We start from the raw sequence: 26678 nt of genomic DNA, 5'->3' as shown, positions 1-26678 counted from the left end.
TGTGACTGTCCCAAAAGCAGAAGGTGGTAAAGCTGAAGGGGAATTTTTTTGCTTGGAAATTCCCATTCCCTGAAAGTGTTGCTCTTTGCAGAAGCCTTGCAGCTTGGATGGACATGTTCTTGGGCCAGCTTGGAAGCAAGGGGGGACCTCACCTCCAGCCTTGACCTCACCTCCAAGCTGGCTGCCAGGACAGGGGAGCCAGGGCTCAGCACCAGCCCTGGATGTAGCAGGATTGGGACGTGCTGCCCACAAGCCAGGCAACAGCACAGAAACTGTGGGATCCCCCAGTCTCAGCTTTGATCACATCTGGCTGGGCCCAAGGGATGAAGCTGCACCTTTTTTTTTTTTTTGCAAAACAAAGAAGTCCTGGCATTGCAGCCAGCCTGATGCATTTGTTTTCTTAAATAACAACTGGAAGTTTGCAGGCTGCTGACAGAACCGGAGCAAATGAGAAGAAAATTAAGGAGAATAGGAGGATAATGTATTCACCAAGTAAGGGGGAATTCAATCAGGGCAGAAGGCCAGCATAAGATACAGGAACTATTTATAGCTGAGGTTTAATTGGGACTAAAGCAATGCTTGGGCCTCAAGGCAGTCTCTGATAGCTGTGATTAATTCACAGGATCCTCAGTGAAAGGGCAGTTTCTCAACAGATAGGAGGAAAGATGAGGGCTAGATTTCTGTATCTGTAATCCTGCCAGGGAACACCTGCCTTGAGGTGCTACGGGGGAAGTAACACTTTCAAGCTATTTGCAAACTCATTTTTTTATGAGCAAATGCTGTGATAAGAGCTCAGGCTGTGAAACTCTGCTCCAAGACCACTCTCCATCACTGAGTTTCCTTCCATCAGCTGTGGGAAATCCAGCAGACACACAGCCCCTCCATAAGACAACATACCTCCAGGGTCAGTTACATTACATTCCTTTCTTTCCAATTAATTTCTTAAAAATGGAGGGTGGAAAAAAAATCCCACCAGCCCCAGAGCTGGCATGCAGGCAATTTTCTCACTGATGGTTAGTGATAAAATCACTGTATCTGTCCTGGGAATTTCCGAGGTTCCTTGGGAAATAAAACAAAGCAGAAGAGCAGCTGGTGATGGAACCAGTAGGACTCTGCAGGGAAGACACTGGCAGTGCTGGTCGTCTACCAGGACCCAAAATAACAAGGTACTTGTGTGGGCACTGAGGATGCATTGGGTCCTGTTAGCACAGCATCCGATGCCCCTATCAGTAAAATGATCAAGCTGGTTTTGGGCCATGTGGAACAAGACTGGGATTAAGCCCCTGGGCCAAGCAGCGTGCACTGAGACCCGTCCCAGCAGCACCAGCCCAACCCAGTTCCTTCCAGAGGGATGCACGTGGGAGCTGGTGTCAACCCCATCCCCTCCCGGAGCGATGACCCCTCGCTGCCAGCTGAGCCTCAGTAAATGTGCTGGGGACATCGGCTGCAGGAGCCTCTCGTATGTCCCCAAAGGTAGTTTTGCTGCAGAAGAGGCCCCAGAAATGGGAAATGGCCTCTAGCACATCCACAAAACGAGCCTCAGCTCTAGCTGGTTCAGAGAGCTGAGTCCAGAGGGCACAAGGTCCCTCAGTGGCATAAAACTTCAGGTGCTGTCCCCACGCCTGCATCTTGGCCACAACTCCCTGTTGCTCTTCACAGCCCACAACATCTGGTACTGCCTCCTTCCTTCACCTTACTGGTATTATTGCAGTGGACTGGAGTCCCAGGGAGGCAAATATCTAGGAAACAACAGAGTTTGAACATCACTGAGAAAAGAAAAAAAAAAGAAGGAAAAAAAAAGGAAGAAAAAAAAAGAAAAAAGAAAAAAGAAGGTGGATTTTGGCAGCATACTTGATACGTGCTGAGGAGAAGGGAAGAAGTAAGTGAAGGATGAGGAAGGAGCCACCCCAGATGCTCTGGAGGCAGATGCCCAGCAGCTCACCCTTGTTCCCCAGCCCCTTCCCAAGCCCCATCTGTCACCTTTTCCAAGCCAAGTGAGCACTGACACGTCCCATACACCCCCCTCCTTCCCATCCCGTGGGAGTACTACCTTCACCCGCTGGCTGTCCAGGACTTGGCTTCCCCCAGGAGGAAGGAGATGCTGGAAGAGCTCAGCCGAGACCGGAGAGCGCCCAGCGGCACGTCTAGGGTGGAGCGGCCATCCCAGTGCCGAGGGCAGAGCCGTGCCCCACGTGCCGGTTGGGACGGAGCGGGGATGGGGACCCCGGCCAAGCCTCCTCTCTGGGCACAGCAGGGTCTTTGCAGCATTAAACAGGGGTCGTGCCAACCCCTCCGCTGGTCCTGCCAGGCATCCGAGGGTGCAGATGGGAAGCCGGCACTGGCAGAGAGCTGACACCGTCCCCACATGAATATTACATGAGGACCCGCGAACCTGAGATGCCGACACAGGCTGTGTGGTGGCACCAAGAGCCCCCCCCGCCCTTTGCCAAAGCCTGGGTTTAGCCTCGTTTCCTAAAGAACTGACATGCTGGAGAGGATGCTGCTGCCCACCTGCCGGCTCCCCTCCAAAACAGTGCAAGCTGCTGGCCTGTTGCAACCCAATTTGGCAGCAGGGTCAAGACTGGGTTCCTGCAAGCTTGGGGGTGGAGGACTGAACACCTTGACTCTGTTCCCAAGCAGGGACAAGCCTCCAGACAAGCTTGAGCCTGTATTAGACACCAGAGTCTCCACGCAGCCTCCCACAGCGTTCTCCCCTTGGATTTTCTTGTGTCTAATACAGGATTGAGCAGATGAATTCTCTTCAGTTGATGCCAAAGCACACATCATCTGTTTGGTTTGCTGCTCCCAGAAGCACTTGGCTTTGTCCTTTAGGGTTTTGCCCGTGTGGGTCTCCAGGAGGGGAGCACGGAGGGACAGACAGATTTTGAGACAAGGTCAGAGAGGTGGAAGCAGGCTTTCTCCTGACCAGCTTCTAGTTAATGATATGGTTGCAGGTTACTGGTTAATTATTCATGGCTAAAAAGGACATTTTAATCATTGCCTTTTACTGGGGAGCTGGGAGCAGGGAACACGGTTTCCAAGGCTCAGTTCTTTGCAGGAATTATGCCCGTCAGGCAGGTGCTGCCTCCATCGCCCCTGTGCTAAGTAGGCTTCCAGTTCTCCTGCCTGTACTGGGGACAGACCCCACTGCCAGCCCCACAGGGTCATCCTGCACACACCGCCCTTGAGCCCAGGGAAGACCCTGACCCTCAGACCCAGTCTGCCTCTCCCCCTTCCCCACACAGCCAAACTGGGGAGGGGAGCCAGCAAAGGCCAGGCTGCCTGGTGCAGGGCGATCTCTTCCCATCTCTTCTTGAGTCTGCCCTCTCCCTGCTGACTGCTTGAAGGCATTTCTCTCCTTTCCCCACCTCATGTCTGCCTCCTTGCTTTACACCATTAATCAGAAGAGTCCATCAGTAAGATACTGCCCTAAACTGGTCCTTCAGCTGCAGTGCAATAAACACGAGCCAGAAGGGACCTCGCTGATTGGGAATTGCCCTGCCGTGACTGCAGGGATCATCCCCTGGACAACAGGAGATTAGCCTGTGCTCGAGGAGACTCGAGCTTAAATTTCAGCAGATCTGCTCAGCCAGAGAGCTGGAGGATGCTGCTGTTGGGAGAGAGCTCAGACACAGCCCGCTCTGGCATCAATGCAAGCAGCTGCGGATAAAAGAAAGGCAGGAGCTGAAGAAACTTGTCTACATGGATGATGTGGCAGCCTGACCTGTGGGCACAGGAGCTGTAAAGCTGGTGCTAAGTCCCATTTGCCCAGCCCTGTGCTGATGACCTGCACCCAGACCCTCTCCTGCCCTGACCCCTGGCCAAGCTGTCCATGCCCAAGCTGGGAAGCTCACCCCCCAGCCAGGACCCATCCAAACCTGATGGGAGCCAGGCTTCTCTTGAGGCCTCACAGTTCCTTTCCAGTGCTGCCAGAGACTGCTCCAAGCCTGTCTTTTACATTTGGCTTTTGCTGTAGGTAAATATTCCCTGCAGACTCTGAAGCCTGAGGCCACACATCCAAGAGACCCAAGCTCCTCCAGGGCTGACAGGCTCAGTTTTAGAGAAAGGGAGAGCACACCATGTACGGGATCAGCCACGACATAAGCTAGGAAAGCTGGAAACAAGGAGGAGAAGGAGCAGGGAGAGCGAACCTACTTGTGCTCCTTCGTCTTCTCTTTGCCTTTGCTGGAGCCGGTGGCCATGCATCAAGGGAACAAAAGGCAAACAAGCTTCAGTGCACTTCAAGTGCTTCAAATCAGACCACAAAATCAGAAGAGGCTGCTCTTCCCTTGTAGCTTCCCTGCTCCTCACAAGTGCTCCAAGTGCCCCATCCCCAGGCTGCAGTCACGGGCAACCTTCCTCAGCAGGGTTGACCGCAAACACCCCTGTCCTGCCCACATCTGTAATGTAGGTGGATAACATCTCTGCATGACCCTTTGCTAGGCTAGAGGGGCTCAGGGGAACCGCAGCTCCCCACTCCAGGAGCTGGAGGTGACGGGCATTAACTGGATGCGTGTATGGGGCCAGTAAAGCAGCTACAGCTGTCTGTGCGTGCACACGCAGGAGTGGGTGCGTGCACAGACTGGGGATGCTGCCGGGGCAGGAGGCGAGGCTGCTTCTCCTTTTTGGTAGAGGGGAGCGGTCTTCCTTACCTCCCACAAAGGTGTATTCATGTCCTCCCTCCAGAGAGGACTCAGCTGGAGGAGATGGGCTGGATCTGGGGGTCCTCATCCCTGTCCAGACCGCCTCTGCGTCCTCCTGCCCCGATACCGCGCAGGACCGACTCCTCACCTCCCTGGTTCACTTTGCAGACCCCTGCTCTGTCTCTGCTTTCTGGCTTTTAAACCTGTTTTCCTTCTCTCATGGCTCCCGCCTTTCTCTCTCGTGTCCTGCCCCCCCAGTCACTCTTTCTTCCCTGGCTAATCTCCCCCATTGTGCGCCAACAAAGCACGGAGGAGAAAGCAATTAACCAGCTCTAGAAAGTAATTAGGAGGGTTGTTTTTTAATTACAGCTTGTTACTCTGTTTCACCCTTTGGCCGTGTCTGTGCTGAGGACGTGGGGCAGGAGGATGGCTTCAGAGCATGAAGCTCCAGCTCCCTGTGCACTTAGCTGCTGGAAAACCACATAGAAAAAAAAAAAAAAAGTTTGATGTGTTGCTGGATGGGTTTTTAGAGAGGTGAAGTCCAGAAGACGAGCTCCAGCACAAGACAGGGGGCAGGACCCAGTGGTGGGTGGGAGTCTGGGAAGAGCAGGGTCCTCCTGTTCAGCCCAGCGTGGCCAGGGATCAGCTTAGAGACTGGGCTGGAAAACGGCCAAGGAAATCCATCCAGGAGCTGCTTCTGAAACAAGCAGTCCTGCTCTCTCCCTGCACAGACACTTGCTCTGAGAGCAAACCAGCAGAAATTATTCCCTTGCCAGCTGAGCTTGCCACGGGAGCAAGCAAACACCGATGCCAGCACCTCAGCTGGTTCATCTGCATTGTAAAAGCTGCCCTAGTGCCCTTGCCCAGTGCAGGGAGAGGATTTAAATCACTCCGTGCTTTTTCCTGCAGCTCGTGGATGTGGTCTGAGCTCCCTGCAAAGCCATGGTTCATCACCATCTCACCCCACAGTGTGGCTGGTTCATCTGGGTCTGAACACACAAGCCCTTTGCATCGCTGCAGGGATGAGCATCTGCATCTCCCCGAGCAACTCACTGGTGCGAGACCCTTCCCTGCCACAGCAGGGCTGGGAAACTCTCCCTCCCCACCAGTGCCCCTCCGAACTGCCCTGGGAGTGCCAGACTGTCTGGTCTTCCCCCATGCTGGGATGGGGAGCAATATTTTCAGGTGGGTGGGACTGGGCAGTGCTTGAGCCTGCATCCTTTCCCTGTTCATTTCACTGGTGTACATGTGGTCTGGATGAGGGATGCAGGAACACAGCAGTGGCTGCCCTCTTGCTCTGAGGGTCTCCCTCCTCCTGCGACTCTCTGCTCTCCTGGCTCCCCTATGCAGCAACGCGTGGTGCTTCTGGTCCTGGGTACTTGGATCATCAGTGCCTGGCTGAACAAGCTGATTGCACTACATGAGAGATCCAGAGATTCTTCTCCAAGGGCCTGGTGGAGCAGCTAACACCAGATTACTCTTTCTCCCTCCCCTCCTCTACCCCTTGCCCCTTCCACTCCAACCCTCACTGCAAAAGTTGCCTCTCTGACTCCAGACAGCCACAGTCTGCGCTGTGGGTGCCTGAAAAGGGCACAGATTTCCCATTACTGGCACCACCAGAGAATTCTCATTTTATGCCTTCAAGCGACTTGGTCTTAAGCATTCTCACTAGCACAGAAGAACTTGTGGTCCTGCCCTGCAGCCGTTTCAGGGGGATGCAGTAACACTGCTGTGAAGGGCTAGGGGCTGGAGCTGGAAAGTGAGCATGGGCAGAGTCAGGGATGGGGGAGTCAGGGTACCTGAATGGTAACATGAGATGTCTTTTCTCTTTCCCCTTAGCCTTAGCTCTGCAATCACAAAGAGCAATTCATTCAGACACGATTCATCCTGCTGCAGTGGCAAAGACCCTTGCCCACCTTCTCCCCTCAAAACCCCCATCAGCGACATGCACCAAGCAATCAACCAAACCCAATTCGCAAGCATGCCAGAGGGAGATCTTGCTGCATCAGGACTTCCTAACCCACTGGCATCCAGGGAACTGGGTACAGAGAGAGTGACAGTACTGGTGGTGCTGGAATGAGGAGGGAGGAGAGAGAGTGCATGAACAAGATAGAACAACTGACAGAAAAAGGGCGTGGATGGATAAATCATATGGCACTGGGCTGGCTGGTGCTATGCATAGATGGATGGACAGATAGCATCACAGTAGGATGGATGGATGGAATGGCACTGGCATGAATGGACAGATAGACAGACCTGTACTGGGATGGATGGATGGATGGATGGATAGATGGATGGTGAGAATTGCAGTGATGGATGGAAAGAAATGCAGTAAGATGGATGGATGCATAGGACTGTATTGAGATGGATTGATGGACAGGTGGACAGATCGGTGGATGGTGAGAACTGCACTGGGATCAATGGATGGATGGGTAACGGGTGGGTGGATAGCTAGGCAGACAGACAAATATTATCCTTGAAGCTCCCTTGGAAGGCCCCTGACTAGAAGGAACATGTCCTTGCTGGGCATAGGAGAGAACAGACTGAACACAAAGAAGCCCTGCTCTTCGGGGAGGAGGAGATGTGGTGAATACAAGAAAGCCCTGCCCCGCATTAAGAAGAGGGCAGGAAGCAGTTAGGACCTTTCCCTGGGTCCAAATGCCATGCAGGGATTGGTACGCCAACACGCATGTCACATACATGCACACAGCATGCCCAAAGAGCCTGAGTGAAGCAGGGATACCATGACCAGTACCTGGGATCTTCAGGGTCTTCGCTGTTTGGAAGAGACACAGCCAGGAGGATGAACGTGAGGAAGAAACAAACCCACCCAAACAGACATACCCTCCCACAGTCCCTGGGAGCCGGCCAGGCCAGGGGAAGGGGCTAATGGCTGCCACCACCCCCTGGGAGGATCCTCCTGGGCTGATGCCGAGAAGGTTCATTCAGGGCAATGCGCACCAGTGGGCAAGGTCTGACTCTGGCCTCGGCCAGCACTGCGTGGCGAGGTACCGAGGAGCCATTGTCCCACAGCTCTTTGCAGAACCTCCCAGGTCCTGCTTGCCGGTGGCAGGACAGCACTCTTCTGCAGGTTTCTTCTGCATCTTCTCCACCTCCCCCATATACTGAGCAGCAGCAATGATGAACAGACTTAGAGGGATGTGTTGGGGCTGGGATCATTGCCCTGGACTCACCCATGCCAGATAAATTTACTTATACAGATGTATTCTTACTGATGGCACCTTTGGGAGTCCACCAGCCCTACAGATGGGGTGATCATCATCAAATTATGTGGGATACGGCTGCAGAGGGACCACAGGACCCTCCTCTCTTTTGCAATGTGTCATGGAGGAGCTTTGCAGGTGTGGCTGGGTCCCACAGAAAGCTCCAGGAGCACAGGGCTTGTATGCTGCTGTACAGCTCTTCCTCCCTTCCAGGCTTCATGTCCAGCTCCGGAACACTCACGTGTGCTGTCCTGCACTTGCAGAGAAGTGCCATGATGCTGATGCATGAAGCATTGGCTTCACCCAGGTCTGGACCACATACCCTGCTCTCCTGGCTTAAGATTTGGGAATTAATTTGAATTAAGGAAGATTTGGAGCTTAAACCACATTGGCCTGTATCCCAAATCCTGGGTGTCTTTAGGCCTGGGCAGTCACATATTTGTGGGATGTGGGGTGACTGGGATGGGCTGAGGTGAGAGCAACCCCCCCCCAAAAGCCAAGATCCCACCAGTCACGACATATTGGTACCTTGCTACTGACTTGTATCCATCGTTATACTTAATCCTGAGTGAGGCACCAAAGAGAAAGAGAGAAAAAAAAATAGAATACCAGTGTCAGGCTTCTTGAAGCAGCCCACCAGCAGCAAGGGAAACATTGACAAGGGACATCCCTTCCAAGGAGGGGTGGTGGTGTGTCCAAGCCACAGTTCCCTGCCACAGGGTGCTCCAAGACAGCTGACGGATGGTAACTTCAGCTGTGTGCACCCAGCCCAGGGTGCTCCACTCACACTGTCCCCAGGAAAAACCTGGCTGGTGACAGGGTCTGCACTTCTGGCACAAGGCACAAGAGCCGCCACTACCCTGGCACAGCCAGCATCATCCATTGCTCCTGCTCGGTCTGGAAGATCTCCTACACTGGAACAGTTTGGGGTCGATCTAGATCACAGGTGCTAACAGCTTCCAGGAAATATCTCAAGCTGCTGGAGGCTCTGCCTTGGGACTTACAGCAGCACCCAGTCCAGTGCTTTGAACACCTTTTCCTAGCCCTTTTCCTGCTTTTCACAGTCCTCGGGATGCATTTTTTTCTAGCAATTTAATGATACTTTGGAGGGGTTGCAAAAAGGATGGGGGAAAGTTAACAGGGACTGACAGACTTTGGGAGATCATTTCACTTTTTTTTTGCTCAGGATGAAAAGGACTCCAGACTTGCCTGGTTATGCTGATGGAGGCACTGGTCTGGTGTGTGACACCCCTAAGATGTGTGTCCAAATGCCACACTTGAGTTAGCAATTTTGGACCCTCCTTATCTACTTGGACATGGAGGTTATGAACTGTCCACACTGGTCTTCCACGAGAACTGAGATGGAGAGACATACATCCGAAGGCTGAGTCAGATTCTATGTGGGTTAACATCCCTTGGGAGATTCCTCTTTCCTTTGACTATAGGCACAACCTAGGAAGACTGGGATCGTAGCGAGAACCTTGCTGAGCTTCCTAGGACCATGCAGGATGGTGCTGGAATGCACCTCACAGCACTATGTAATTTCTACCTCCCTATTGCCACAGCAGCTCTGGAAAGCCACCATGAGCAGCAATAGCACTAAGCAAACGTGTTTGCACCATTGACCAGCACAGGCTGACCAGCGAGGTGCCCAGGCCTGACAGAAGCAGGGAGTCTTGCCTCTCCCAGACTCCTGTCATGGGTATTTTCATCACCAAGTTCAACTCCAGTGCTTGGCAATGACCCCAGCTTTGGAGCAAATGACCCACGGGGATAATTAGTGGCAGGCAGAGGATTGAACCCAGTCAGACATGTCTTGGATCCAGTGGTACAAACAAGAAAAGACAGCATCAATAATTCACCATGACCAGATTGCTTTCGGCTGCAGAGCTCTGTCCTGCCCATGAATATTTCAAGGTCAACAGCTATCGGGTGATGCTTCCTGGGATCTCAGTTTCAAGGTGGCCAGGAGCCATGACATACACAGCTGTATCCCATCCAAATTTTGGCAGTCCAGCGGGGTCCCTGCTCTCGCTGAACCACCTCTGGAAGTGCCCATCTCTCTTTACTGGCCACAGAGGGAATCTAAGGATACGCCTATATTGGTAAATAAATGGACCAGGGCTCATTCTCTGGCCATGACAGAGCTTGTGTCCCACAGGTAAAGTCCCTTCCCTCTGCAAATGGCATCCAGGCTACCTGTCGGGGGTGGTCCCTGGTCTATCATATCACATTCATTGTGCTATCACAAACTATCCCAGACATCTACTGAGCCAAAGCCATGCCAGGAACCATGCTAACAACCTAAGAGATGGGAAGGTGCTACTGCCTGTGTCCGGGCTTGCTTCATCAAATGGACGCTGCGTGGGGCGAGCGGGCTCCTAGCCTGTCTAGACTTGACAGATCTGGGCCTCCAAGTTTTGACATTTAAACCTGGATTTAAGGAAGCGCTCTCTGGAAAGCAAGAATTTGAATGTGTCTCAGCACTGCAGAGGCAGGATTTCAGGGCCACCATCTGAGCAGGGCTGATGTGGGTATTTACCTGCTGTGCTGCTCTTCTCCTGCATCGTCTCCAAGGCTAGGGCATTTACAGAGAGAGAGGAAAAAAACCACTGTGATATGAGACAGAGGGCTCTTCCATTGTGTCCGCGTTTTTAAAAACAGGATGATTTGCTTCAGTACAGGAAGAACTTCAGAACATACCAACACAGCAAACCACTCCATGCATGTCTGAAAACCCACAACCACCTTGCACAGGGCTGATCCTCCCTCTGCCACCCACACCACTCCTGGCTGCGCCTGCAGGGTCCATGCATGACCCAGACTGGTTTTCTGTGGCTATTTGGCTGGCCAAGCTCCACACTAGGGTGAAAGTGAACTGGTTCCCTACACCCCAACCTCCTTCCTCCCCTCATCCTTTCTGCTTGGGGTGAATAAAAGATGCTTAGGCTGGAAAAAACTGTGTTGGGTCGGTGCTGTACCCTGTGCGAGGCTGCCTGGAAGGAGGGAAGATGAATTACCAGATGCTTTTCCCTTTTTTGTCCCAAGTCCTGTGTTCCCAGCACACAGCCTGCTTTCTCGGCTGCTCCTGTGTGCTGAGCTGCGTTCACAGGGACCAGATTGCTCCTGAGGGGTAGGAGCCAGGGCCCAGCGTGGCGTCTCTGCAGTTGAGGCTGTTTCTCCCCAAACCATGTTGCTTTAGTGCACTTCGATGTGTGAGACCATCTTGCTGGGGGCTTTTTCAGCTGGGGTGCTAATGGCTTTCCTCCTCCTCAGTGGTATCAGCTGCCTTCTCCTTGTCTCATCTCCAACTGGCTGACATTTTTTATGCTGAGGGTGGTGAGACACTGGCCCAGGTTGCCCAGAGAGGTGGTCGCTGCCCCATCCCTGGAACCATTCACGGTCAGGCTGGACGGGGCTCTGAGCAGCCTGATCTGGTTGAAGATGTCCCTGCCCATCGCAGGGGCGTTGGACTAGATGACCTTGACAGGTCCTTTCCCACCCAAACCATTCTGTGATTCTATGATTCCATGTCCCCAGGGCTGTATACTGGCTTGGCCCATGATCCCTTAGGCTGCTCCTGGGACCTTCAGGGACAGAAGGGGCCATGCCTTGTTAATCCCCCTTCTCTTGTCCTTCCCCCCCGCTCCTCTGCCTGCTCCTGAGCCCAGATCCAGCTGTCTGCACCCTGGTCCAGCTGCCCTGCTGCAAACTGTCCATCTTCTGTGCAAGACAGAGAGTCCAGGGGGTTCCTTGGGCTGGAGGAAGGACACCCTGGGGCATGCTCGGGTCTGCGATACTCTCGGCACAGCCGCTGGGAAGGGGATGGGGGGATGAGGATGGCCAGAGGAGAGTCTAGCAGGAGCCCTCCCCAGCCACACTGAAACCTGGGTTTGAAATGCAGAGCTGGCAACACCAAAGCTTTCTCTTCTTTTTATTCTTTTGGTACCATTTTGTCTTGGGTCTGGGATCTGTAACTGATGGAAAAGTAAAGACCTTCCAGAGGAGCCAGGACATTTTTGTTCACATGAACAAAAAAAAAATTAAACAAAACGAGTCCTTTTCTTTGATTCAAAAGGATGGTTCACATCAAAGTGATTCTTTTCAAAAGCCTGAATGTGGAACATCTTTTCTTTCCCTTGTTTGATTCATGGTAAACTCCAGCACAGGTTTGCTACAGCCCAAGCCAGGCTCAGCTTTGCACAGTGCCCCAGACATTTCTCCGAGCATTGTGTCCTCCCATGCAAAATCCTCCTGGCACCAGGGGAGCTCACCGAAAACATGGTCAATGGTAAAATGCCATTAACACCTTCAGAGGTGCAATCTGTAAGGGGATCGATCCCAGTGCAGATTTGGGGAGGGGGGCAGGCGGCTAAACCCTCCCCCACCCAGAGATGGGGCAGAGCGTACCAATATTTCCTGCATCTTCCCCTTCCTGCTGCATGCTTGCATGGACACAGCTAGCCCCGTTATGCCTGAAAAAACCTGCCTCGTTCAAACAGGTTTGCTCAACTGCTGCCATCTCCCTCTCTCTAACTGTTTATTCACATACTCACTCATCCGTGACTCCCACAAGCAGGGACCCCAGCCTGCCAGTGGGAACCTCTTCCCTCCCGGCCAGGACCCATCCAGACCGACCAGGGGGTGGTCCTGCCTGGGCATCCTGGGGTGGATGATCAAGGTCCAGCTCTCATCTTCTGCCCTGCTATGCAGACAGAGCCCTTGGCCCCAGCCAAGCCAAAGGCAGAATAGACTAGACTAGAATAGAAAAGAATAGAACAGAACTATTTCAGTTGGAAGAGACCTACGATAATCACCTGGTCCAACTGCCTGACCAATTCAGGGCTGACCAGAAGTTGAAACATATTATTAAGGGCATTGTCCAAATGCCTCTTAAGCACTGACAGGCTTGGGGCATCCACCACCTCTCCAGGAAGCCTGTTCCAGGGTTTGAACACCCTCTTGGTAAGGAAATGCTTCCTAATGTCCAGTCTGAACCTTCCCTGATGCAGCTTTGAACCATTTCCAGGTGTCCTGTCCCTGGATCCCAGAGAGAAGAGCTCAGCACCTCCGTCTCCAAGTCCCCTCCTCACAAAGCTGCAGAGAGCAATGGGGTCTAGAGGAGCCCATCAGCCCACCTCCTCTGCTGGAGGGAAAATGCAGAGCACCAGGAGTCCTTGCTCCTGGCTGCCAAAATAACAAGAGCTGTCGAAATGATTAGAGCTATCAGAAAAAACTGGAGCTGGCCATGCTGTGCCTGGGGAGGATGCTCCAGCCACGACGGCCCACAGGGACCCATCTGTTCCACCCACCACTCCTTTGGTCCATGGAGTGTCAGGAGCGCAGGAGCTCTCTCTGGAGCCCGTATGAAGAAGTGTCATAAAGAGATCACGATTAGCACCCTGTGGGACTCGGCTAATTAAAAGTCTTGCTAATTTTGGTAACAGCTCTAACATTCAATTGTAACAGAAGTAAGGGACTAATGGCCTGTCTTTAATAAATACTCAAGCTTACAGTTCCAGTTAGTGGAATAATAAAAGCAGTTCTTGCAATGCCTTAAAATGCCAACTTGGACTGTCTGCAGGCACTTCTGAGGTGGGAATTGTCTCGCTAACCTTGAGACATTTAAACTTTAGGTGGAGAGTAAACCTCTCCATCTAGGATCCCCCACATTGACTGGTGAAGCAGAGGCAGAGTGAATGGCGGATCCTCCACTTGCCTTGAGCTTGGGTACGGGGGGGACAAACAGCCTGTGAAGATGCCCCACTGCTCTCCATTTAACTTTGAGGGAGCCTGGGAAGGTAGCTTAGAAAAGACATCGCATATTTGGATGGCAAAAATTAAAAGCTGTTCCAGGGGGTGGAAAAAAAACAGAGGTGGAGTTGGACTATGCCAATACCGACTGGTTCACGGTCTTGGCAAAGTTAAATGCCAATAATGGTGCTGACACTGCATGAAAGCACCATGCGTACAACCAGAGGATGAGCCCAGGCTCCCAAGGGATCCATCAGCAGGCAAGGGTCAAGCCATGTGGAAGCATAGCTGTGTTTTAAGAAGAATATTTTCAGTGAGGCAGCAGCCTCCAACAAACTGCCTCCTGCAGGTCTATTGACTGCAGCCTTATTTCTTGGTGTTGTATTTGTCTCTGCCTGAATCATTAGCAGGGAGCTGGGGAGGTGCTCCAGGCCCTTGGGTACTTTTCCTTGTCACGGAGGAAAAATAGCAAAAAGAGCTTTGCATCTGCACTTTCTTGCCAGGAATCCTGCTGGGACTTTATGGGGAGCAAATGGCCATCCCTGAAGGATTTGTTCCTACTACCGAGGGCAGAGTGGCCCCTGCGCACCACGCACTGGGGCAGGGCTTTCAGGTCTTGCTTTGCTGAGGGAGATAAAGCACAGGCTGGCAAAGGGAAGACAAATCTGTCATCCCTTGCTCGCTGCTGCGTAACAGCTCAGTGCTGTAACATCCCCACCAGCTTTCCCTGGAGTGCTGGATACCTCCCTGGGCAGCCCCTGGACATAAGGACGTCCCCACCTCTAAGTGACCATAGGGAGGTGACCCTGGCTAGTAACCTGGCCAGACCTCCACATCTGCCTGCACGCAGGTCTGAGCTTCTGTGCAAAAATGCAAAGTCTGAGGCCAGGCAGAAGTTCAGTGAGTTTCAGGCTATGGATCAACAGCAAAGGTGGTGTAAGGTCTGGAGCCAGCTCCTTTGGTGGTCAGCATGTGGTCCCACTGTGAACTGGAAGCGATCCAGTTTTGAAAAAGACATAAATAAAAGCCTGGAGTGTATATTTATTTACTGCTTGACTCTTTTTGCCTGGTGGATCCATGCCCTAACCTGGCTGTTGGCTTAGCCAGGCAAACAGAGGTGGTGGCAGGAGAGGGGTGCTGGGAGTGATGAAGGATGCTGGCAGCAGAGGGACCTTGCTTGATCTCTCTGTTCCACAGCATCCAGCCACAGCGATGCTCAGAGACCATTCCTCAATCCCTGCCCAGCAGGGCCAAGGGATTTGGGCACCTCTTTGACTGAAACAGTGAATTGTGATGGCACTTGCAGTTTTTTCTGCCTTTTACTGTCTCAGAGCCCAACCCTCACCTATGCTTCCATTTGGACCATTGATTTACCCCGTACGAACTTGTTTCTCCCCTATCTCACTCCCTCTCCTGAGATTTTGTCCAGAAAACAAGAGAATTCACCTTGTGCAAATGTCTTCTATGAACTGAAGTCGTTGCTCTGGGCATGGAGGAGTTACAAGAGCAAATACGGTATTTCCCTCCAAGGTGCGTGTCTTCTCCTGACAGCACAGGGACTGAGCCTGGCTCCAGATAACTCTGATATGATCCCCACTGCCGGCGCAGGTTTCCAATATGTGTCTCGCCAGCATCGCTGGTACCTCTATTAGGCTGCAAGGGAATGGCTGAGAAGTGCTTGGCAAGCCCAGCGCTATTTATATATTCCTTGTTGTTGCTGCTGCTTTTCCCATTTCAAGGTCTGTTTGTTTCCCCCCTTCTGCATTCCCTCAGGAGAGGGAATCAGCTGAATAACAAAATAATGTCCCTAATGAGCCAGGGGAGGAGGTAAACAGCTTTGTGATGGAGACGACACTGACAGAAAGCCTGCAGAAATCCAGGGAGATCTTTCCACTGCCTTCATTTGGATTCAAAGACCCCCCAGGGGGACACAGACGATGGAAACAGACTGTGAAGACACACAGAATTACAGGCAAAGGGGCTGCCAAGAAGATTTCAAGTCCAACTTCTTCCCCAAGAGGGATCAGCTCGGCCCAAGCTGTTCCTCAGATGTGCATCCAGCTTGTACTTAAGCATCTCCAGGGATGGGAGCTGAACTCCTTCCCAGTCAGACCTGGGATTTCTCTCCCCTTATTCCTACAACATGTCTCACTGCCACCTTGCAGAAATTTGATTTTTGGCTGCCCTCTGTCGAAAAGACGAGCAGCTTATCCCAAACCCAACCCTCAAAGGCAAGGTGGGAGCTGGGCTTGCCTTTGAACTGGGCTTCCTTGGGCTGGTCAGGTCCAAAGGTCGGTGTGGCACAGCAGGGCTGCCCATCTCAGTCCCCACACTGAGCCGTGGTACCCGCAGGAAGCTGAAGGCATTGCACAGCCATGCCCCATCCAACTCATGGAGTGATGGCTCCCACACCCGGGCTTGGCCCGAGTGGCATTTGAGCTTTTGGGGGACTCCCAGGCATCCAGCACCCTTGGCAGAGCATTTTGATTGTCCCTCCATCTCCAGGCACCCAGACGTCCCAGAGACATCTACAGCCTGGGGCACGTGCAGGAACAGACATGCTTCTGGGGTGCCCTGCTCACCGGGCATGTGCTACAGCCACATACCTCTACACTACAGTGTAAAATGTTCAAGGGCACAACTGGAAGCCAAACTGCCCGGCACGCATCGCACCCATGCTAATGCTTCCCATTCAAAGAAAGGGGTTGGAGGGCAATCCCTAATCTGCCCTTTGGTACTGGGCCATGGCTGTTGTACCTGCCTGGGGATCATTTGGGTCACTGCTAGGTACCCAAAACCTTCTCAGAGACTGTTCTAATAATTTATTAAGGTTATGGGCACTTCAGATGCTTGGCCTGGCACTGTCTAATTAATGAGACTTGACAGACGTGTTTACCAGTGTAATTTATGTGGCCATAAATTCCCGTGACGGAGAGTCAGTATCTTCATGCTAGTGAAGCTTGAGGCACTCGGCGACAGGCTGCATGGGAAGCTGTTATGAGAAATGAGCTCCCCAGAAGCGCCAGGTGTAGGAAGAACCACCTTCATGTGCTTTTTGCCATCACTGGACCCACATGAATGAGGATTCCTCCCCAGAATGCTCCTTCCTTTGGCTGAGCTGCTCTCAGAGGCATTGGGTTGGCCCCTGGGTTTTACCTGAACTTCTCTTTGCTGCAGCTCCTTCCAAACTCTTCCTGGCACACGGTGGGCAACAACTTATAGCACTGCACTGCAAGAAAAGCCACTGCAAACAGAAATCGGATCTTCATGCACATCACGAGGAGCTCCTCCCCATGCACTGGACATGGCTGGTCTCTGGTTCTGGGGACAGCGGTCCTGATGTGTGGTGGGACCTGGAGAAGGAAGGGGGCCTCAAAGGCGAGGTGGTACCCCAGTTACAGCCTCACGCCAAGGCCCTTTCTCCTCCCTGGATCCCAGCACACCTCCGGAGCATCCTTTCCAAGGATGCTTTTCCAGCTGCTCCATTGTTTCTCCCCACCAGCTCTCCTGCAGCCAAGAAATGGGAATCCAGGGGCAATGCCTGTGGGACTTCCGTAGGGACAAGGCAGTAGCAACACAGCACTGCAAACCCCACTGCCACCAGCACGAGTGGGTGCTGACTGGCTCCCTACCTCGTGTTGAGGGATCCCTGGCTAAGGGTGTCCCCCTCTCCCAGAAGTTCATCTTCACTGTGGTAATACATCTCGTCCTCTTCCATCCTGCAAGGGTGGTGACACGGAAAACATCAGCCCTTTCCCTCCCTGGTATTTTTAACAGTAGTGATGGTGACATTAATGACCACAGCCCTTGGGGCTGGCAGAGGGGAATGCAGGGCAGCAAGGCACAGCCGAGCCTGACAGCCCCCTGCGCTCAGAATGATCTGCTGTGGGACAAGACTCCAGATCAGAGGACATGGGGAAGCTCCTTGGCACAAAAGCAGCAGATGAAACCAGTTTTAGTTGAACTGTCCACACGCAAACTTATTTGGGACAGCGGGACTAGCATGCCTTGCTTTTTTGGCGTGTCTGCTGAGGAATGCTTCTCCCTCTCCTCCTTTAAAACAGTCGCGTATTGCTCAGCGTAAGCCCTATATCCAAAGGGATTTTTTTCTAAAGCATCACGGATCTGAAGGAGGGACTGAAGCCAAGTATCAAGGGACTTTCACCAAGCTGTGACCACCAGGAGCCACTCTCCCCCCTGCTCAGAGATGCTGACCTGTGGGGAAAGGCAATGCAGGGATCAGTGCCACAGTACCATTTGCAGATGCCACAGTGATACTTAATCTCTACATGTCCCCTCTGCCTATTTATAAACAACTGTTGCATTTACTTCAGCTCTCCAACAGGAAGGATTTTTCACCAATGATGTACGAACCAACCTCAAAAAGTCCTTCTGCTCGGCACTGTCTGCATGCAGCCGGCGCAGCTCGGCAGCCTTCAGCCACGATGCAGCTCTGTGCGCCGGGGCAGGGGTGCTCAGCAAACCACACATCTCCTCTTAAGAACTGCCCCAGGGTGGGATCTGTCAGGCTAAATGTGGCTGTCCTCACCCTCCAGCTGAGCTGGTCACCTTAGACTTATGTTACAGTCCCTGGAGACCTAATCCAGAGCCTCGATTCATCCGACTGCCTGCTGCAGGCGATGATGCATCAGCCACGCGGCGTTAATTACATCTCAAGTCACGTTCACATCATGCTGCCCACACCTCCAAAGTCCACGTGGCGCAGGCAGGACGCGGATTTCCCGACATACGGGGCTGACAGACAGGCTGAAACCCACTCTGCAAGCCGGGCTGTGCCTGGTACGCTGCCCTGCCATCCCCTTTTAAATCCTTCAGCATCTTCCCTGTTCAGCAACCTCATGGTCCACTGAGCCGGGAAACGAATCTGCACTTTCAATTTGCTTGAAAATCCACAGGTTTCAGCCCAATTCACATGGTTAATTAACTGCCTAGGAGCGATGTGAGCGACTGGAGATATCGTTCCTCAATCTCACACTGTGGGGAGAAAGAAATTTTGCCCTTATATGGCCTCAATAAAGTGCTAAACCCAGACAGAAAGCAAACGCTACTTCAGGACACAATTGCATAAACCCAGCATGGGGGATGTATGGCTGCAGCGGTGCCTGAGATGTAAACGGTATTAAAAAAGCAGCCGATTCCTAGGGGTATGTTTGGATTCACACCTCCAGGCTGGGCTCCCATGTGCATTTGGAAACACCAGGGCTGTCCTTCTTTGATCCACCAGCACTTTGCAGCCCTCGGACAGGGGCTGTGCTCATCCCAGGAGAGGGCTGGGTGACGTGAGGACTCAGCTCTGCCTGGGCTGCCTGCACCCTCTGCCTGTCCCACTTATAGGGTCTCTCTCTTCTACCAGTTTATCTCTTTCCACAAGACTTTTAGCAAGTTCAGGACTTTGATGTCTCCACTCTTCCAACTGGAAGAGGCCAATGGGTTCAGGAGATACTGGAGTGGAGGCCGACAGACAAAGTCACTACCGTGGACAACACAACTACATAAACTATGTAAAGCTGCCTGAAAATCTGGCTTAGCAGCCAATTTATTTATACACAAGTGGGTTTACACTTGCAAAACTCTGTTGTCTGATGAGCTGGGTGAGGATTTGAGCATGGGGTTCAGAGCACCTGTGATGGGGTGGGCTGAATCTGGCCCAGCATCACTGGGGCCGCAGTGTTCGTCCATGCCTTGCCCTCCTGGCTGCATATGAGGTGGTGAAGGGGCTGTTCCTCCCAGCCAGGACTGAGCCCTGAGCATCCATAAGCAACAGCTTATGGCAGAACTGGTTCCAGCTTGCACTTCATCTCAATGGACAGCCAGCTGTAGCATCCCCAGTCCTGAGCCCTCTGCACCCATCCCAGTCACCAGGCTGGATTTGCAACTCATTACAGCAGCTTTGGGTCACAAGACAAGAATATGGTCCCTGGGCTTGTTTTCATCCAGTGTTAGGTCCCATGAGCTTAGAAAGACACAAGGGTGATGCTAAGGTCCCTTAAATGAATAGAAAGCTGGTAACAGCATCCCTTAGAAGAACTGGAGGTGTCCCCTGCCATCACAGGGTGAGGGGTCCCTCAGCTAATCCAAACAGGGCTCACCTGCCCAGGCACTGCCTTCAGTATGGGATTTCATTTCAGCGGTGAGGTACAGAAGCCTCAACAGACCGCCGTGGAGGGAGCTTTGATAATGTCTTGGTGAAGCTACGTGCCTGTCTGAGTGCCAAGGGAGGTGCCAGGGCTCATTCCCTCCACCCGTGCCACAGCATCCATGGTTTCTCCTCCAGCCTCTGCTGTGGCACCTGCCTTGCCATGGGATGTGCACACCCGTACTGGCCCCGAGCATGCAGACACAGGTCAGAGGCACTGTCACGGTCACCTTCCACCCCAGAAGCATCCGCACTGGTGTGGTTTTGTGGCTGACATGCCCTCCTCCCCCTGCCCCTGGCTGCAGCTGCACTCACCCCTTGGCACACCTGCAGATCAGTTCTGGGGGAACCACGAGCCCCATCGAGGTGCAAGACCCCACATATGGCTCTACACCCCACACATGGCTCTAATCCCATCCAATATGAGGCCTGACCAACAGCCAGACCCTTAATCCTCTCTGAATCTGTACTTAATTGCATTTGCTCTCCAGCGTCTGCCGTGTGCCACAAACCTCAGTGCTTGCTGGAAGACTTAGCTCTGTGCTGGGCTGGCATGGTGGGACCTGCTGGCACCGGTGGGTGGATGCTTACAGCCCATCCTCACCTTGAGCTGTGGTAATAGGTCTTCTGAGTTCCAGGAGATGTGATGTACCTTAGAGGAGCACTGGGGCAATGCTGCCCTTTCACGACAAGTCAAGCCCTCCCCGTCCCTGCTGCCATCACACATTTCCAAGTGCTGAGCTTCACATTACCTTCTGAAGCTCCTCTCTGCAGACTGCTGGTTGGATTTGCCTGGAGAGACGTCTGAGCCCTGCCGGTGGCTGGAGAGGAGGCTGTCTGTCTCTAAGGGGTACCTGCCATCCCCCTCTGAGTGCACGCTGGGGGTCGCCAAGAACTCCTTGTCATTCCACGCACCCACTGTCCCGTCCAGAGCCTGGTACCTGATCTCTATGGAGATGCTGGTCTGCAACACACAAGGAAGACAGGATCAGCCCCCCAGGGCAGCATAGGGAGGAAGGAAGGTCCTGCAAAATCTGAAAGGCAGGAAGAGCTGTTGTGTCAGCTGGCTCGATCTCTGAGCCTTACTGACCCCAAAGTCTCTTCTTTCCTAGTGCATGAGATGGAGTGCAGGTCTTTGGCTTCAAGAGGTGGTCCGACCCAACTCAGGCACGGTGCTGCAGCCTCCCTCCTGCTCAGGGACGTGATTCACTTGGAGCTGCTGGTGCGTCCCAGACCAGCTACATCAGATATGAGAGATATAAAAAGCTCTGAACAGCAGACCAACCCTTCAAGCAGCTGAAGGCACCATGAGCAGATGAAGCCATGTCACGTTGGTGGGTTTTTCCCTGTGGTGCATCACCTTGTTAAGAATTTGTGCCCTGCTGTTAAGTGCTGGGCTGCCAAGCCCCACGGATGCATGGTGCCTTGCTCCTGCCTGGCCCCATCTCATGCCCAGGCAGGGCAGGATTTGGCAAGGGATGGGCATCCCTGGGAAGGTTTGGATGGATCCTGGTTTGGGGAGGGGGTCTCCCAGCCTGGCCACGACCACCCTGGCTGGGGCTCAGGGATGGGAAGGGACCTGGCACTGGTACTGGGTCTGTCCAAGCTTCATCTAAAGCTTCTTGTGGATGAAACAAGTAAGAGTAAAGTCCTCTCCCTCTTCTACAAGGTCATCCCCCACTTACCTACCCCAGATTGCACCTCGCTGCTGCAGCAAATTCAGGGTTGGAGCTCCAAAACGTTCCCCCTGCCCCCCCCAAATATTCCTCTGGATTTAAAACCCAAATATGTGCGAGTTCATCTTGCTGCAAAGAGCTGCTGGCACTACCTTTGCCCTGATGACCAAAGTCCTTGTAAAACCACTGCTTTGGACAAAGCAGCCAGAAAAATCTCTCTCCTAAAAACATATCTATTTTGAAAAGCAAACAGCTGCTACAAAGATCAAAGCAAAAGCAAAAACCATTCTCCACCTCCACTCAGCTTCCACGGAGAAATTATAAGTTATATTCGATGCAAAGGCAATCGATTTTGGATGCAAGGACAAAACGAAAAGGCTAACAAGCCAGAGCAGGAAAATTTATTACAAAATCTTCCTTTTTTCATCTACATGTTTATGAGAAGGTACAGCATCCTCACTCGCTCCAACTGCAGCTTGTCAAAGGGATGATGAAAGGCTGGAAAATACAAGATATGGCCTGGAAGGATTCTGTGCATTTAGCAAATGACAGCTAAGGGGTGACTCAAACCCAGCTGGAAACAGAGCTTTGTGGAAGGTTTTGACTGATTTTATTCTTCATATGGCAAAATACAAATTTGAGTCAATCAAAATGATTTGCCACAGTGTGCTGACCTCACCAAGCTGTTTCGGATTGTTTTAAAAAGCAAATGCAAAGGAGAGACAAAAAGCCATGTTGAAACATTAATTTTTCACATTTTTCAAACCACCTCAATGCTGTTGTGCAACACTTGATTTTGAAATCTCATTTTAAAACTGTATTTAAAAGTTGAAAAATCCTTTAAAAGCAATGAAAAATCATGGGTGTAATAAACGGAAAGATTTTGGTTTGGGTTGAATAAAATCATCACTTGTTTGAAGGGGAATTAGTAGGTGTAAGCTGAAACCAAGAGAAATTCACACTGGAAAAAAACTTCTCAATTTAACAGTATAGAAAATTAACGAGAGGAATGATTCACAAAAGGGCTGGTGGATTGCTCTGTCACTGGACAGTTTAAAATCATTTTTATTTGGTTGGGTTTTTTTCACCATTGGAGATAATAACAAATTCTGAAACGTCCCAGAGCTTCTCTTGTAGGAGGCCAGACAACACAATAATCATAACCCTCCTGGCTTTGCAGTTCCTGGCTCTTTTAATCTCTTTGCTAAGGCAAGTCAATAGTTTTATTAGGGCTGGCTGGAAGCTGCCAGTGATGTTTTGCAGTCAGCCCAGAAAAAGGAAAACAATTTTCAACCCTTCCTTTGCCTTTGATTACAGAAAGATGAAGTTATGCCTGGAAACTGCTTTCCAAGAAATGACAGCAGTGAAGATGCTCCTCTCCCTTCAGCCAGAGCCGGGGGCTGATGTCTGGAGCTGGAGACGCTTCACACCGATGTGTCCGCAGTGTGGTCACCCCAGGGTGGGTTTGGAGGTGGGACAGTTGCGCTGGGGTAGGACCCTCGGGGAGCATGGTCTGCAGGAGGGAACCCTGGTGCCAGCTCGGCGTCTTGCAAAAACGGAGCTGTGCTGCATTACAGCACCTCCAGCATCTGTGCCGTGCTTGCCAGCAGCCCTTCTGGAGGTAATGCAATGCCAGGACTTGCTCAGGTGCCTTTGCAGAGGAAACATGCCTTTAAAATCACAGGTTTGAAGGAGTGGAGAGAGGCGAGGCTTGCCAAGAGGGGACATACAGATGTTGCTTTCTTTCCTAATTCTGGAGGTGATTTTTGCAACCCTTGCACGTGATTTGTCTTTGAGTTTGCTCAATGTGAGGAACATGTTGCTTCCAAGCAAAACCTTTTTCTTTGCATCTCAAAGGGCAAGGAGTGCAGATGGCCAGTTATCCCGTCTCATCTGATGGGCAGTGTCTTTCCATTCCTGTCCACCTCTGCCTTCTCAATATGTCTGATCATTTTTGAGTCCCTCTCTCCTCCTGCAACAGCCCTCACTGGCCGTGGTCCACCCCTACGCCTACTAAAAAAATCAGCATCTTTTGATTCTGGGAGAAAGTGGGTCACTTCTCCAGGAGGGCTGACTCTGCTGCCCATCAGGAGCTATTCCAGATCTATATTGCCACTAACATTTCTCCATGCAAAATGTCCCAGGCATTGCCCTCTGGATTCTCTCTTCTCAAGGCTCCCTCAGTCCAAATTTGTCCTCTTGCTGGAGCAGAGACTGGGAGCAAGCAGTTTGGAGAGGGAATTTATGAAGCTGAGTTGTCTCTGAAGTTGCAATGGATACTGCATGGGAGAAGGGATTCGAAATCCTGATGAAAGCCCAAAATGCAAACACATACCCTCACCTCCCAGCTCCGGTTTGAACAGGGGTGACCTGGGGCTAAGACGATGTCCCAGAAATGCAGGGGAAAGAGGGGGACGTGGCATTTCTGCTCACAGCAAGCACTAGAAATGCAGGATTTGTGCATGAGCATCCATATGGCTTGTGGTGTGCAGAACATGGTGGGATTTATTGCCTTATCCAAGGGAGATCTGCACTCCTGTAAAATCTGCCTTACCCAGGCTGCCCCGATTTTGTAGCAATAGACAACAGTCAGTATTTATGCTTTCCAGAGCACTCTGTGGATACCAACAAAAACAACTCCAGCAGAGCTGCCGTGACACAGAGGAGACGTAGACACGAGGTCCTCGGAGGGGAGGTAATGAGCGCAGGTTATCCAGCACATCAGGCACCAGCTGGGGAAGGTCGTTTCTCCTCCAGGTGCCTCCAGTTAGAAGCACACAGCTTATAAAGAGGCGAAGGGTAGCAGACTATTTACTTTGACCTTCTATGCAACTACACCAAGCTCCTGGCCAGGCTGCAAGGCACCAGGCAATCCAGGTACCTCCTCAGTCCTAGGTTAGTTTGTTTGAAAAACTTCATAATTTTCAACATCAAGAAGTTGCAGGTATTTAATTGTCATCCACTGATTTTCCTCTCTCCCTCTGTGATACTGAAGGCTCTTTCTTAAAAATATGGGATTTTCTTCCTGTGGTGGGTCCTATGGACTTTAATCAGGCAACTTCTTGGCCTGATAAACCAAGAGAACAGTCAGAGCTGTTTTCTCCAAACCTGAAATTATTTTTGCACCCTGGGTCTGCACCCCCTCCATTTTTTCTCCCACCTCAGCACTGTGTCCCTTGTACTTTTATTGGTTTCATTCCCTCTACCGCCACAGGAGAAGTCACCTCCTTTCTCCTCCTAATGAAACCACTCGTCTTTTCATAGCTAATTGCTTGTTGTTAGCACAAAGGGTTATGTGCAATTACACTTTTCCTTTATGCTGAGTATAGGAAGCAGCTTATAAAGGATTAAGAAAAGGGGGGAGGCTGAGTTTTCATTTTTTAATTAAAACACCAGGGTTTTGATAGCCAAGAAGATCAGAAGTAGCTGTATTTCCAAGTGTGTTATAAAACTCAGTCTCCATGGGAAACAGCTCCTGAGAGATGTGTTAACCAGATGGAAATGCACCGAGTTACACAGCAGCTGCTCCGCAGACAGGGAGCCTTTTCCTTGGCATCGGGGGCTCTGGATGAGGGCTGCAGACCCAGACCAGGTGGTATTTCTTATCCTGATTTTCCCTAGAGGGGTATAAGGAATGAGCCTTCAGGGGAGCGGCTGCATGAGGTATTTCTCATGTGCTACAGGGGTCAGATAAAAGCAGTGTTGAAGTCAGAGACAAATACTGTAAATGTCGAGCATTTGAAACAACCAGTACTACTGGCATGGCTTAAAGCTGATATACTACTGGCCGGGGCAGAGCCAGCATGGGATTGCTCAGGTGCAGGAGAGCACTGGGAGCCGAGCTCAGTGTGGGACTGTGGTGAAAGCAGCTGCTCAGCATCTCTGCGGGGATCTGAGGACCACGCTGTGCTCTGGGCTGCCACGGGTCTCCAGCAGCAGGATGCTTGCAGGCTATTTCTGAGCTGTGGGGCATGAGCAATTGCACCCTGTCTGTTTGCAGGTTAAACTTGATCCGTTCCTGCTTTGCCCCCATCCTGAACTTCTCGCGGCATGCAGAATATCTAGCCTTTGCTCTGCACCATCAGGACAGTCCTGGCTGCCTTAGTCCTTCAGACCAAGAGTAATGGGATGAAGGAAAGGTTGAGGATTCAGGGATTCAGGTGCATAATGCAGCCTTTGCTGTTCCCACAGAGTCGGCAGAAATACGGACAGACGGACCAAGACTGGAGGGCAGCAGGGGCTGCTTATTCCTCATGACCTACCTGAATGGCTGAATTATTGTCGTCTATGAGCGTGTCCGTCACCTCTACCTGCCCTTCCTCCACCACCTTTTGCAGGACCATCCGGAAAGTGCCAATAAGCCTATGGAGCAAAGAAGAAAAAAGTCAGGCGAGCTGTGGTGAGCACCAACCAGCATTCATTTTTAATGGGAAGGGGCTCTGCTGGCCAAGTCGCCCAAGCATGCGTGGCTGGTTTTGCTTCCCATTTGCCTTAAGAGGAGGTAGCTGTAAGAAGCAGGATCAGAGCATGGCCAAGGACTCTGGCAGCTGCAGCCAGTGACCCCAGCTCAGTGGAGATGGTGGGCAAACAAGGAGCCAGGAGAGAAGCCATTACAAGGTAACACTGTTGGGATAAGAAGAGGAGACTTTGGGAACCATTGGTCTTGCATTATTGGGATGCAACTAAGGGGGCCCAAACTGGCCTTCTCCATCCTGAATGTCTGCATTAGTAAACTGAGCAAGGCAAGAACTAGGGCACTGTCCCTCACCCATTTGTACCAGGACATTGTCAGCACAGGACATGACATGGGGATGTCCCAGGTCAACATGCCTGACCCCAACCCACCCCCCCAGGAGGGGTTGTCCTGGGGCAGGGCATCCCTGGAGCAGTTTGGATGTGCCTGGTTGTATGTGGGATGAGTCAAACAGCCCAGCTGGGTTGGCCCAGGGTTGGAGAACAGGGCTTATGTTAGTTATTTTACTTGGATGGACATAGCCTGAAGGCACTGCATGTGAGTCTCAAAGCTGCTCAGGGGAGAAGACTGACTCCCTTCTGGTAAAGGAGGTCTAATCATAACTGATGCCTGGAGGCTTGTGTCCTTGTCCCAACCCACTCCCATCCTGCTAGGTATCTTCAAGAAGTGCAGCAGGGGCCCAGGGAGGTTAGGCTGTCTACATCCTGGGGGCTTTCATAGAATCATTTAGGTTGGAAAGGACCTTTAAGA

The 26678-nt window shown here is 51.9% G+C and overlaps 1 protein-coding gene across 1 annotated transcript in view; it reads right to left on the bottom strand.

Moving 5' to 3' along the window:
- OTOF (otoferlin) overlaps positions 1-26678 on the bottom strand; it is a 105825-nt gene that overhangs the window by 43054 nt on the left and 36093 nt on the right. Inside the window, exons 4-5 of the mRNA XM_010583195.1 lie at positions 25717-25816; positions 20531-20742 (exon numbers count right to left, since the gene is read on the bottom strand). Of these exons, the coding sequence (XP_010581497.1) occupies positions 20531-20742; positions 25717-25816 (312 nt within the window). The remainder of the gene's footprint in view (positions 1-20530; positions 20743-25716; positions 25817-26678) is intronic.

This window comes from Haliaeetus leucocephalus, unplaced genomic scaffold (genome assembly GCF_000737465.1).
Source record: "Haliaeetus leucocephalus isolate CR32 unplaced genomic scaffold, Haliaeetus_leucocephalus-4.0 Scaffold871, whole genome shotgun sequence".
NCBI classification, from domain to species: Eukaryota; Metazoa; Chordata; class Aves; order Accipitriformes; family Accipitridae; genus Haliaeetus; species Haliaeetus leucocephalus.
This window is presented reverse-complemented; position numbering and strand designations above follow the sequence as displayed.